This window comes from Octopus bimaculoides, chromosome 26, assembly GCF_046866305.1.
Source record: "Octopus bimaculoides isolate indiv1 chromosome 26, ASM4686630v1, whole genome shotgun sequence".
NCBI classification, from domain to species: Eukaryota; Metazoa; Mollusca; class Cephalopoda; order Octopoda; family Octopodidae; genus Octopus; species Octopus bimaculoides.
Window position 1 is genome coordinate 9,878,917 of NC_142953.1, and position 14,126 is coordinate 9,893,042.

At 36.2% G+C, this 14,126-nt stretch overlaps 1 protein-coding gene across 4 annotated transcripts in view; it reads right to left on the reverse strand.

Annotated features, from left to right (window-relative positions):
• LOC106868878 (uncharacterized) overlaps window positions 1–12,036 on the reverse strand; it is a 702,504-nt gene extending 690,468 nt beyond the window's left edge. For 2 of the 4 annotated variants that reach the window (XM_089342545.1, XM_089342544.1), the window contains exon 1: window positions 10,280–12,035. In XM_089342545.1, the coding sequence (XP_089198671.1) occupies window positions 10,280–10,771 (492 nt within the window). In that variant the 5' untranslated portion in view covers window positions 10,772–12,035. Of the gene's footprint in view, window positions 1–10,279 lie in introns of all 4 variants that reach the window. The other 2 variants (XM_089342546.1, XM_089342547.1) reach the window with 2 other exon arrangements.
• Window positions 12,037–14,126: the final 2,090 nt, after the last annotated feature.

Here is a 14,126-nt window from a genome sequence, read left to right on the forward strand (position 1 = left end):
ACATATCCACCCAAGTGTCAGGACAACCTCACCTTCATCACAATATATTTAGGCTTGGTCCCTACAGCTGAATGCTCTTCCTAACACTGACCACCTTACAGTCTGTACTGGGTGCTTCTTTCGTGGCACCAGCACTAGAGAAGCAGTAACGTCCTTGTAAATGACTGAAAAAGAAACTCAAACTTTCACTTCCCGGCTCAGTCCTTTATGAAGAAAAAAGTGTTACATGCACACGAGAGTATGATAGCATGATGAATAGGGAGTGCTTAACATTCTGAGAGACATACGAATATTCAAGGAGATATATCCATAAATATACACACATATTTTTACTCTTCTATTCTTTTACTTGTTTCAGTCATTTGAGTGGCCATGCTGGAGCACCCACCGCCTTTGGTCGAAAAAAATCGACCCCCCCCCCCCCCCAGGACCTATTCTGTGTAAGCCTAGTATTTATCCTATCAGTCTATTTTGCCGAACTGCTAAGTTACAGGAATGTAAACACACCAGCATCGGTTGTCAAGAGATGGGGGGGGGGGGGACAAACACAGACACACACGACGGGCTTCTTTCAGTTTCCGTCTGCCAAACCCACTCACAAGGCTTTGGTAGGACCGAAGTTAAAGTAGAAGACACTTATCCAAGGTGCCATGCAGTGGGACTGAACCCAGAACCATATGTGGTCAGTAGGCAAGCTACTTTCCACACAGCCACTCCTGCACCTATGTGTTTGTCTCCTACCACTGCTTGACAACCAGTGTTGGTGTGTTTATGCCCCCATATATATATATCCATCTTTTATTTTTTATTTTTTTTAGTCAAATAAATCAACCCCAGTACATTTTTTTATATCTAAGCCTGGTACTTAATTCATCAGTTTCTTTGCTGAACTGCTAGATTATGGGGACATAAACACACCAACACTGGTTGTCAAGCAGTGGTAGGAGACAAAAACAAAACGCAGTTTCTTAAATCCTGTATATATATATATATATATATATATATATATATATATATGGATCTATGTTGTATCAAAACATGTGTAGTGATCATTAAACAGCTCTTGAATTGTACTCCTTCTTCCTTTTGACACTGTTTATTCTTACCCTTTATATATATATATATACATACATATATACATACATATATATATATATATATATATATATATATGATGGGCTTCTTTCAGTTTCCATGTACCAAATCCACTCACAAGGCTTTGGACAACTTGAGGCTATAGTAGAAGACGCTTGCCAAGGTGCTACCAGTGGTACTGAACCAGAAGTTCAAAGCTATCATAGGAGACACTTGCCCAAGGTGTCACATAAACATCTTTTTTCAACCATATAACAGATTTTCTTATAAATAGCTTGTCGCAATAAACTTCCATTGTTCCCTAGATTCAAGCTCTTCTTTTGCTATAACATCTTCCCATTGCCTTACAAGTTTTTCTGAATTATCTCTTCCAAAATATTGAATACCACACAACTACAAGGATCCACTACTTGCCTGGGCTTTGTTGGTTCAGAGGAACTTGTGGCTTTTGGTATTTGCCAATCATATCGAGCACTCCTCTCCATACCCATATTACCTCATTTTTTGGACAAATATATGCATACACTGTTGTTGTGTCTGGGGAGAGTCATTTTCTTATTGTGCCTTAAAATTTAACACACTCACCGGTAAAATTTTAGGAAAATAAAAATAAGAAATAAGTGGAAATTTTACCGGTGAGTGTGTTAAATTTTAAGGCACAATAAGAAAATAACTCTCCCCAGACACAACAGAATATGCTTCAACACACGAAATCACATAAAAAATCTTGCAAACCAAATCCAAAAACGAAATATATGCATACATATATCTATAAATGGCTGGCAGAAAAATAAGTTAGTCTAAATAACCCCAAATGACCAGTGGCACATACAAGATAAATCTCTGAGCCATGTAAAAACCTCCTGCGCCAATGCTACGTAATATCACCCATGCTGACTGATGCCATGTAAAAGTACCCATGCCACATAGAAAGTACACAGCATACTCTGTAAAGTGGTTGACATGAGGAAGGTCATCCAGCTGTAGAAACCAAACCAAATCAGACTGGAACCTGGTGCAGCTCTCCTGCTTGCCAGCCCTGGTCAAACCATCCAACCCATGCCAGCATAGAAAACAGACATTAGATAATGATGATGATGATGATGATTTATGCTTCCAGAGAAAACATAGTAGTCTCTTGGTGGCAACTGGAACCTACACCAAATAAAGAGATATAATCTCAGGAATTAAAACTGATATGCCATAAGGGAAAAAGAAAGCCTAATTGTCTGGAGACAAGAGGACAACTGTGGGCATTTTCATCTGTACAGCAGGTCTCCTCCTTCAGTTGATGAGACACCTAAGACTTGTACAAAAATGAGGACAGCACATTTATGACCTACCTAATTTGCATAAATGAAATGCAAAAGAGCTAACTGAAATCAACTAGTGGCCAGCGGAGCATATTTCAAAATGTATATATATATATATATGCATATACACACATATATAATCACAGAATGATGACCAGACCACATTGTATATGTTTAGATTCAAAGATAGGTATATGTGTATATATACATATCTATACGAATGTAGAAATACAAATACATATATATCACATATACATTATATATATATATATATATATATATATATATATATACACATATATATATATATATAACCTGCATGTGTATGTATCAGTAGATGCAAGCATGGCAGTGTGCTTAAGAACCTTACTCGCTTTGCTCCCAACCAAGTGGTTTCTGGTTCAGTTCCATTTTGCAGCATCTTGGATTTCATAAATATAAAACGAAAAAATCTTGTCATGTACACGTATGAATGTGTCCTAAGATGGTTGTAAACGAATGTCAGTTCATAAGGAAATATTTCCCTGCTTAGCCATAAGGAAATATTATCTCGGTTTATCCTCTTTCCAGCTACTCCCACACACTCCCATATAATTCTTTCTGCTATAGGTAGAAGGCCTGAAATATTTGGGAAGGGGGCTTAGTCAATTTTATCCCCTGAAAGGATGAAAGGAAGTGTTTGAACTCAGAAATGTAAAGCCAAAAGAAATGCTCATTCCTATGATACAAGGTAAGCTACATATTATTTCTATAACAAGACATTTGTGCTTGTCCTTCAAGCATATCTTAGTCTCTCAACATCTGACATAAAGCCACCATGCTTCTAAAACAACCATGCTCAGTTGAGAAGGCTTTTCTTTCTTTTGTCTTACAAGTTACATTGCAAACCCAGCAGTGGCAGTGTCACATAAAAAAAAAAAGGACCCAGCATAACCTGTGAAGTATTTGGCATTAGGAAGGGCATCCAGTCAGTGAAACTATACCAAAGCAGACACTGGAGCTTCATGTAGTCCTCTGGCTAGTTGGATTCTGTCAAACAGCCTAACCTGTATCAGCATGAAGATAGATGTTAAGTGATGATGATGATGATGATATACATATGTGCGTGTGTGCATGTGTAATCATCATTAATATCCACTTTTGCTTGCATGGGTCAGACGGAAATTGTTAGACAGATTTTCTATGGTCTGGTGCCTTTCCCGTTGCCAACTTACACCTGTTTCCCAACAAGGTAATATTTCCCCATTGTTAGATATATTTTTCACAGAAGACTGTAAACAAACATCACTTGTATGGCCATGATATACACACACACACACACACATATACACAATGTGCTTCTTTCAATTCCATCTACCAAGCCCATTTATTTACAAGGCTTCGGTTGGCCTGGGGTTATTGCAAAAGATACTTGCCCAAGGTACTGTGCAGTGGAACTGAACCCCAAGACCATACCACTGGGAAACAAGCTTTTTGACCACACAGCCACACCTGCATCCATTCATATATAAGTGTGTAGGTGCAGGCATGGCTGTGTGGTAAGAGGTTTGCTTCCCAACCACATGGTTCATGGTTCAGTCCCACTGGTAGCACCTTGGCAAGCATCTTCTGCTATAGTTTTGGGTTGTCCAAAGCCTTGTGGGTGGATTTGGTGGATGGAAATTGAAAGAAGACCATTGTATAATACATATGTATATCTATTTGTATGTGTCCTTGTGTATGAGCTTGTATTCCACCACCGCTTAACACCTGGTGTTGGTCTATTTACATCCCCATAACTTAGCAGTTCAGCAAAAAAGAATGACAGAATAAAAGTATTGGGATTGATAAGTTCAAATAAAACGCATGGCAGTGATCCAGCATGACCCCAGTCTGACAACTGAAACAAGTAAGAAGATGGAAGAAATAAGATTATATATATATATATATATATATATATATAGACACAAGCATAAATGTGTATTGTGTATGTGTGAGTGGAGATTTGTGTGTTCTTGTCTTGACATCGCATGACAGGTGTGAGTGAGTTTAGTTTCACTATTATGCAAGAAGTGTCGTTTATTTCCAGTATTCTGTGAAAACATGTCTGGCCACGGAAAAATATTACCTTGCTTGGAAATGGGTGAGGGTTGGTGACATGAAGGACATTCGTCTACAGGAAAATCTGCTGCATTTAAACTCCATCCCATCCATACAAACATGGAAAAGTGGGTTTTAAAATGATAACATATGTACATGAATGCGTAGATACACATATACACACGCACATCTCAAATTGATATAGATATGGCTGTGTCTAAGTTCACCTCCCAACTGTGTGGTTTTCTATTACATCCTGCTATGTGGTAATGTAAGTATTAGAACTTTTTACATATACACACACACACACACACACACACACACACACACAGACATACACATACACACAGAGACATACACACATATATACATTCAATTATTATCATCATTTTAACTGACATTCTTCCATGATTGCAATACATGCTAAACAACTCAATGTAACATATTCTATGGGTGGATGCTCTTCCTTTCACCAACACTCAATTGTTCCTCAGCAAGGTAATATTTCTCTGAGTTCTTCAATCACAAACAGCACAACTGCAACAAACAACAGTACCGATATGACGGTCCCACTTGTTTACAATTAGCCCAGGATGTAAAGAGGAGGAGATGCAAACAGATTTATATATATAAACACACACACACACACACACATATATATAGGCACAGGCATGGCTGTAGGGTAAGAGGTTTGCTGCCCAACTACATGGTTCTGGGTTCAGTCCCATTGTGTGACACCTAGGGCAAGTGTCTTCTACTATACCCTCAGGTTGACCAAGTGAATGAATTTGGTGGAAGGGAACTAAAACTGTGTTTTTGTTTGTCCCCCACCACTGCTTGACAACCAAAGGTGGTGTATTCCTATCCCTGTAACTTAGTAATTCTGCAAAAGAAACCAAAAGAATAAGTACCAGGCTTTAGTTTGACTAAAATTCTTCAAGTTGATGCCCCAGCAAAGCCACAGTCTAATTACTGAAACAAATAAAACATACAAAATATATACACACACACAATAGGCTTCTTCCAATCTCAATCTACCAAATCTACTCATAAGGTTTTGGTCAGCTAGAGGTTATAGTGAAAGGCACTTGTCCAAAGTGCCATAAAGTGGGATTGAACCCCAAACCGGGTGGCTGCACAATGATCTTAACAACACAGCTATACCTAGACACACATATAGATAGGTAGATATGAATATATGTACATATCTCATCAGAAACATTTTAACATCCACATAGCCATGCTTGCATGGGTTAAACAGAATTCATTGAGGTACATTTTCCACAGGCAGATGTTCTTCCTGTCAACAACCCTTACCTTTTCCAAGAAGCTACTTCATTTCCCCATGGCCAGACATGCTTTCATGGAAGATTGGAAATGAAGGACACTATGCAGTCAAGACAAGGAGACACACATATATATATTCATTATTAGCAACAGAAGCAGTAGCAGTTTAGAACAGCAATCTGTCAGTCATACTTAATGTGGATATACTTAAGAAAGCCACAACACTGGATTTTGTCTTGAGATGCTGTATACTTGTGCGTGTGTGTGTATATATATATATATATATATATATATATATATGTATATTAGGGTTCTTTTAGTTTGTCTACCAAATCCACTCAAGGTTTTGATCAATCTGAATCTTAAGTCAAAGACGCTTGCCCAAGCTGCGAGACTTAACCCAAAACCAAGTGATTGCAATATGAACTTCTTAACCACATAGCCACTCCTGCATTATGTGTGTGTGTGCATATATATATATATATATATATATATATATCATCATCATCATCATCGTTTAACGTCCGCTTTCCATGCTAGCATGGGTTGGATGATCTGACTGAAGACTGGTGAACCAGGTGGGTACACCAGGCTCCAATCCAATTTGGCAGAGATTCTACAGCTGCCCTTATATATATATATATATATATATATATATATATATATATATATATACACACCATGCTAGTATAAGTTACATGGATATATCATTGCAATGTTCTTATATAGCCGGATGCCAATCCCAACACTTTTACCTCTCTCTCAGGTAAGGACTCTCTGATTTCTCTGACGAAGCAAAGTCATTTACAAAGGAAATGACAAAAATGTCGCCATATGTAGCTCAGTGATTTTCAGAAATGTAAATGTAAACAAACTTTCACCTTGTGTCCTCCAACTATGCAGTCTCAGGTTCAGTCCCACTGTGCGGTGCTTTAGGCCAATGTCTTCTACTACAGCCTTCCAGGTCTAACAAAAGCTTACGAATGGATTTAGTAGATGGAAATTGAAGGAAGCTCATCATATATAGCTATGTATGCACATCTATGTGTGTGTGTTTTGTGTTTCTATTTGTCCCCACCATCAACACTTGACAACCGGTGTCGGTTTGTTTACGTTCCCTAAACCTAGTGGTTCATCAAAAAGAGACTGGCAGGGTTCGAATTATTCGACCTAAACCCTTCAAGGTAGTGCTCCAACATGACCGCAGTCTAATGACTGGTGTGTATATATATTTATAGGCATTTATGTGTGAGTGTGAATAGATACATATATGTAACAAGGTTTTTCCAGTGTCCCTTTACCAAAACTACTAATATGGCTTTAATTGGCTGAGGTCGTCTTATCTGAGGTGCTGCACGGTTGAACTTAACTCATCCGATAGCCATGGAGTCGGGAAGCGAAATGTTTAACCCCACAAGGCCAGTAAATATTAAACAGATATACACATATTTACACCTACACAATATCAACGTGTGTGTTATATATATATATGTGTGTGTGTGTGTGTGTATATATATATATATATATATATATATATATATATATATATATATATATATACATACACACACGCACGCACACATTTATATTATACATAGATATACCTATACATATACGTATGCATACATTTATACACATATATACATATTCATACACATACACTTTATACTCTGTGTGTGTGTGTTTGTGTGTATCTCTCTCTCTCTCATTCTCTCTCTCTACATATATATATATATAAAACTATGGTTTTAATTTAGGCACATGGTGTAAAATTTTGAGGGACTTAGTCGTACATACAGACCACAGTACTCGATTTTATCGATTTTGGCGGGTTGAAAAGCTAAGTTGATGTCAGTGAGGCTTTACTTCAGAACCTTAAGAGACGGGACTAAATACTAGAAGACATTTTGTCCAACGGTGTAACGAGTCAGCCAATACACATCCTACAACACGCTAATATATATATATATATATATATATATATATATATATATATATATATATATATATATACACACACAATGTATAGATAGCTAGAGGGGGTGAGAGTTTTATATATATAAATATCGATACAATATTCACACATACATGCATATATATATATATATATATATACGTGTATGTGCATATGTATCTATATATATATATATATATACGCGTGTATACAAATGTATATATACATAGTTACAAGCATATGTACATGTATATATACATATGTACACACACACACACACACATATATATATATATATATATATATATATATATATATATATATATATATATATATATTACACATATAGTTACATATCTAGAGATATGTATGTATATATATATATATATATATATATATATATATGTACATAAGATACTCACACATACTCAGATAGGAATATATACAGATACATACATATATGAGAGAGAGAGAGAGAGAGATCTATATATAGACATATATCCATCTATAGTTATTTGTACTTATAGATGTGTGTATAAATACATACACATCTATATACGCACATGAATACATATGTAAATAAACATACATCTATAAGTATACATGTATCGATGTGTGCGATATATATATATATATATATATACACACGTATCAATTCATATGCATATATAGAGAATACAATGTGCGTAAGAAAAGAAGTTCGTATATACTATCCTCCCTCTCTCTCTGTATGTGTGTGTGTGTATATACATATATATTACAGATCTAAGTATGTTTATACACTTTATACGCGCGTGTGTATGTATGAAAGAGAGAGGAACCGAGTTTTGTAATAATAGCAACCTTATAATACATGCATATCACAAATATATTCACTATATACAGGATACATTCACGTCCATTGCACACACACACACACACACACATCCATACCAATATATATGAGTGTTTGTGTATATACACACATCTTATAGGTGATGTGTACGTACACATATTCAGACATATACCTCTGTGTGTTATTTGCCAGTGTTACTATCGCATTGTGTGTATACAGAACTGACTGTATGATTGTATTAGTGTGTATACACACATATATATACATCGCCATACTGTCTCACAGACCTAGATATAAACGATTCTGTAGTTAGTACGTTAGCTATACATTAAAGAAACACACGCATATATACACATCTAAATACATGTGTTTATATAGACAGAGAGAGGCAGACAGAGATAGAAAGTAAGATGTAAAGCTACAAAATTGACATGTATTCACACATAAGCGAGATGGATGGATATCTAGCCAAGTTGGTACCCTGTCAGATTGGCATATAGTAGTCTTGCAAGCTAGCTATCAGGCTAGTTGTCTGTTGTTAGGTAGAGGATAAAACTCTGCTAGCTCGATACCCAGATTAATTGGTAGATTGTAGGTTAGGTAGCTAGTTAGCTAGGTAGGTAGCTAGTTAGCAGGCTAGGAGCTTGATGAGATGATCTGCTTTGGTTTGATACCCCAGAATATTGGCAGATAGCTATCGATAGATAATTGAGATGAATGAATAATTGACTAGCTAATTAGATAGACAGCATGCTAAATAGTTAGACATCAGGCCTGCTAGATACCTAGATATAAATCGCGGCATAGCTAACTAACTAGTTAGCTAGATACACCGATAGATTGGTATTATTCAAAACTCTTTTATATAATGGTAGTTAACTTACTAGTCAGCAACTTACAAGGCTAGTTAGCTATATTAATATAAGGTAGATGGAATACTTGGTTAGCCATATACTCAGATAAATTGGTTCATTGCAGGCTAGGTAACTAACTGGATGGTAGTTTAGCTACATAGCTATTGACTGGCATATGAAATGAAAGGACAACTTGGCTAGCTAGCTAGGTATTCATATAGTCTACCTAAGTAGTTAAGTAGCTAGATAGGTAGGTAAACACTCGGATAAGCAAATGTACAGCTAGACAGGCAGACATCCACAAAAATATGAATTCAGATCGGTGTATGTAAGTGTATTATATATATATATATATATACATGTATAGATAGTTAGAGGGGGTGAGAGAGTTATATAAATATCGATACAATATTCACACATACATGTATATATATATATATACGTGTATGTGCATATGTATCTATATATACGCATGTATACAAATGCATATATACATAGTTACAAGCATATGTACATGTATACATACATATGTACACACACAAATATATATATATATATATATATATATATATATATATATATACACACACACACACAGAGGTAGGTACATACAAATAAACAGATATAGTAGTTGATTACAAATGATGGCATCAGACAGATTCAAAAGTCTTTACACACACACACACACACATACAAACACATTATACATACACACACACACACGTGTGTCCCTCGATGGGAGTAAAAATAGCTCAACTTCCCAAAACAAAACCAACACGAGAGAGAACATAACAGAAACCATATTATACAAACTAAAACCCATACAAACACATGAAAAGAAAATATAGAAAAGCACCCTTACCTCCATATCCTGAAGTGTTTTGAAGCTGATGATGGCAAATCCATCAATAATATCCTCGTCAAATGAATTGGAACTGGTTCGCCTCCGGCGCTGGGACGGCGGAGGTGGTTTCGGTTTAGACTTATTATTATTATTACTATTATTATTATTATTATTAGTAGTGGTATTATTATTAGTATTATTATTATTATTATTATTAGCATTATTATTATTGTTGTTGTTGTTGTTGTTATTACTGTTGTTGTTGTTGTTGTTGTTGTTGTTGTGGTGGCTATCCTTGCTGGTTCTGGCTGGACACTCGTCGTCCGCCGCCGCCGCCGCGCCGTCATCGTCGTCCTCGCCGCCGCTGCCTCCCGCCGCCGTCGCCGCCGTGGCCGCCGCCGCCATCGGGGCCGCCTGGTGTTGTTTCTCCTGCAGTTGCTGCTGACCTCTCACCATACGGCGCCTGTTTCTTTGCGTGCGTTGCTGGGCCTTCGACTCCTTCGATTCCATTGAAATTCAACTTTCTTTGGGATTTATAATGATGATGACGACGACGATGATGATGATGATGGTGGTAATAATAATAATAATAATGATGATTTAAAAGAAAAAAAAACAATAAAAATGATAACTTACTTCTGTGTATGTATTTATATATATATATAATATATATTATATGGATGTATGTATGTGTGTGTATGTATATATATATATATGTATATATATGTATATATATATATACTTCGGCAGGAGACAGCGGATAGAATGTGTGTGGAGTATGAGTGAGTGGCGGAGGCGGCCGGAATAACCCGACCGAACAACACAACAACAACGGAGACGATGATGATATTAATAATAATAGTAGTAGAAGTAGTAGTAATAATAATGGTGCTTGGTGGTAGTAGTAGTATTGGTAATAATAATAATCCGAAGATGGTGGTGTAAGGAATTCGAGAAATAAAAGAGTGGCTGAGAATTACAGAACAATTTCTTTTTTTTTTTTTCCTTTATGCTTTTCTTTTTTTCTTTCGTTTTGCACTTTCACTCACACTCACACGATCTTATATATATATTTTTTTTTTTTTGCTGTTTGTCTATCTCTCTCTCTTTCACACTCTCACTCACTCCCTCTTACTCACTCACTTTCACTCACTCACTCACACCCTTTCTTTCTTTCTTTCGTACTCACTCACCCACTCTCTCTTTCTCTCTCTCTCTCTCTCTCCCGCTCTTCTACTACTCACTCAAACCGATGAATGCAACACCGAAATCCCGACATTTAGAATGAATTCCCTCGGGCCGATTTCAATAAAAAGTACTCCTTTAGAAAGTAAAATCCCGGTAAGGTTATCCGTGGATAAAAATGTAGGTAAAGAAACCGGGCAAAATCTCATCTAATAGCAGATCCTGGCCGAGCGAGCGAGCGACTGATCAAATGGCGGAGAGTGGTGGCAAGATGGCCGCACAACGCAATTAAGCTCAACATATGTTCTTCCGCGGGCAGCACCTGAAAATTTCTCCCCCGTCTTTACATACACTTCAATACTTATTCTATTTGTTTGTTCCGTTTTTGGTCTCTTTAGCTTCCTTTCTTCTCTTGCTTTCTCTTTGCTTTCATTTGTGATGCATTTTTTGCGAGAGATAGTGTCTTTCGAGGCTTGTTTAAATGGGGTCTCTTTCTTTCGTTACACGCCAACTAAACTAGTGGGAGAACTCAACGTGCTGGAAACTAACTGGAGTGAGAGAGAATGAGCGAGAGACATACGGGGTAAGAGTATAGATACACAATGGGAGAAGGTAGAAGAAAGAATAAGAAATATAAGTGGGAGAGGAAAATTGAGAGAGGCATAGATATATAAAGAGAGAGAGAAATAAGAGATAGTATAGATATACATAGAGGGGGAATGAAAGATAGTCGGAGAGGAAACTAGTGTAGTAAGAAAGAGAGAGAGGAAGGGGTATTTATTTAATATTTATTTAATATAACGAAGAGATGATCTGGAAGAAAGACGGTTTATTTTATTACAGAGAGGTTTATAATGTCGATAGAAAGAGTAATAGTTTCGTATATAGACTGTGGAGGAGCGATAACAGAATACATACATACACATATATATATATATGTATATATATATATATATATATATATATATGTATATGTATATATATATATACATATGTGTATGTACATATGCATGTGTGTGTGTGTATTTACATATATATATATATATAATATGGAGAGAACGAGAGTATTGTGTTAGAAGAGTTAAGCGCTTAATAGAGAGGAGAGATAATATGGAAATAGGGACGTTTTTATAGAGAGGAGCGGGAGAGATCGTGTAGCAAACGTAATGTTTCATAGAGAGGGGGCAAGAGAAAGATGATATATATATATATATATATATACAGAGAGAGAGAGAGAGAGAGAGAGAAGCCAGAGCGATCTTATAGAAATAATTATACTTCATACAGAGAATAGACGTCAGTGTAGAAAGCGTAATACTTAATTTAGAGGGAGATTTAGATGGGTCGAATAGAAAGAGCAATAGCTAATAGATATGGATGGAAAGACATAATAATGTAGAAAGAGTACTTAATAAAAAGAGATAGTGTTGTCAAGTACCATATATATATATATATATATATATATATATATATATATATATATATATATAATATGCAGCTTTCAATGTTTGAGTAAATATACGTATGTATATGCCTATTTACATCTAGATGTGTGCATAGTAAAACGTGTTATTTAAGAAAAACGGTATACTGTAGAAAAGAGTGATACTTAAGAAAGAGTATGAGAGTGAGAGAGAAAAAATGGACGAATATTGAAGAAAGATTGAGTGCGAGTGATAAAGTGAGTGGTAGAGAAGAGGAAGACAGATACTTAGATGTAGACGGAGAAGGAGAGACAGAATGTAATAGTTGTAATCAGAAAGAGGGAAAATATAAGAGTTAGTGAGTGTAATTGAATGAGAGTAAAAGAAAAGGGAATATGGGTAGGAGATGTTAATAAATACAATGTGAGATATAAGAGAGAGAGAGAGAGAGAGTATGTGAGTGAGTGAAGGATTCGAGCTGAGTGACAGAATGAGAGATGAGTGGAAAGAATGAAGTAAAGGAGCAGCTGAATATGTTGTATAAAAGGAAATAGAAGAGAGATCAAGAGACGGTACGAAGCTTTATGTATGAATGTGTGTGTGTAAACATTATACATGTACATAATATACACATTCACACAGCTGTATGTATATCTCTATACACACACACACACGTATGTATGTATGTGTGTGTGTGTGTGTGTATATTCAGATAGGTAGATTGATAACATATATAGATGTTTATTAAATATATGTGTGTTCGTACGTGCGTAAAATGCATATGATAATGTTTGCATATATACACACACACGTACATTCATATATATTCAGGTATATATATATAGTTGCATGGTTCCAGACTATATATATATATATATATATATATGTTTCTGTCATTTGTGCACTTGAATTATTATCACCAATGTTTTCCAACTCTCTTGCGCCTGGACCTTCCGGGTCCCGACTGATCTCTTAGAGAATTAAATATGAAACTTCTATTCTAACGTTTTACTAAGTTTGATAATCCTAGCGGTGCCCATCTCCTCCTTCTGATACGACTGTTGGCTCTCAAATAGCTCGTCTGCCTTCGACAGTTCTAGCTTTCTAATCCTGCAAGTTTCCTACCTTCGCACTGGGAGAGAGAGAGTCCTGTTGGCGTGAGATCACGAAGTCTGGAACCATGCAACTAGTCTTTCATCACCTACTGATGAAACTGGCCATTACTTGATAATACTCTATACGTGTGTGAATATATA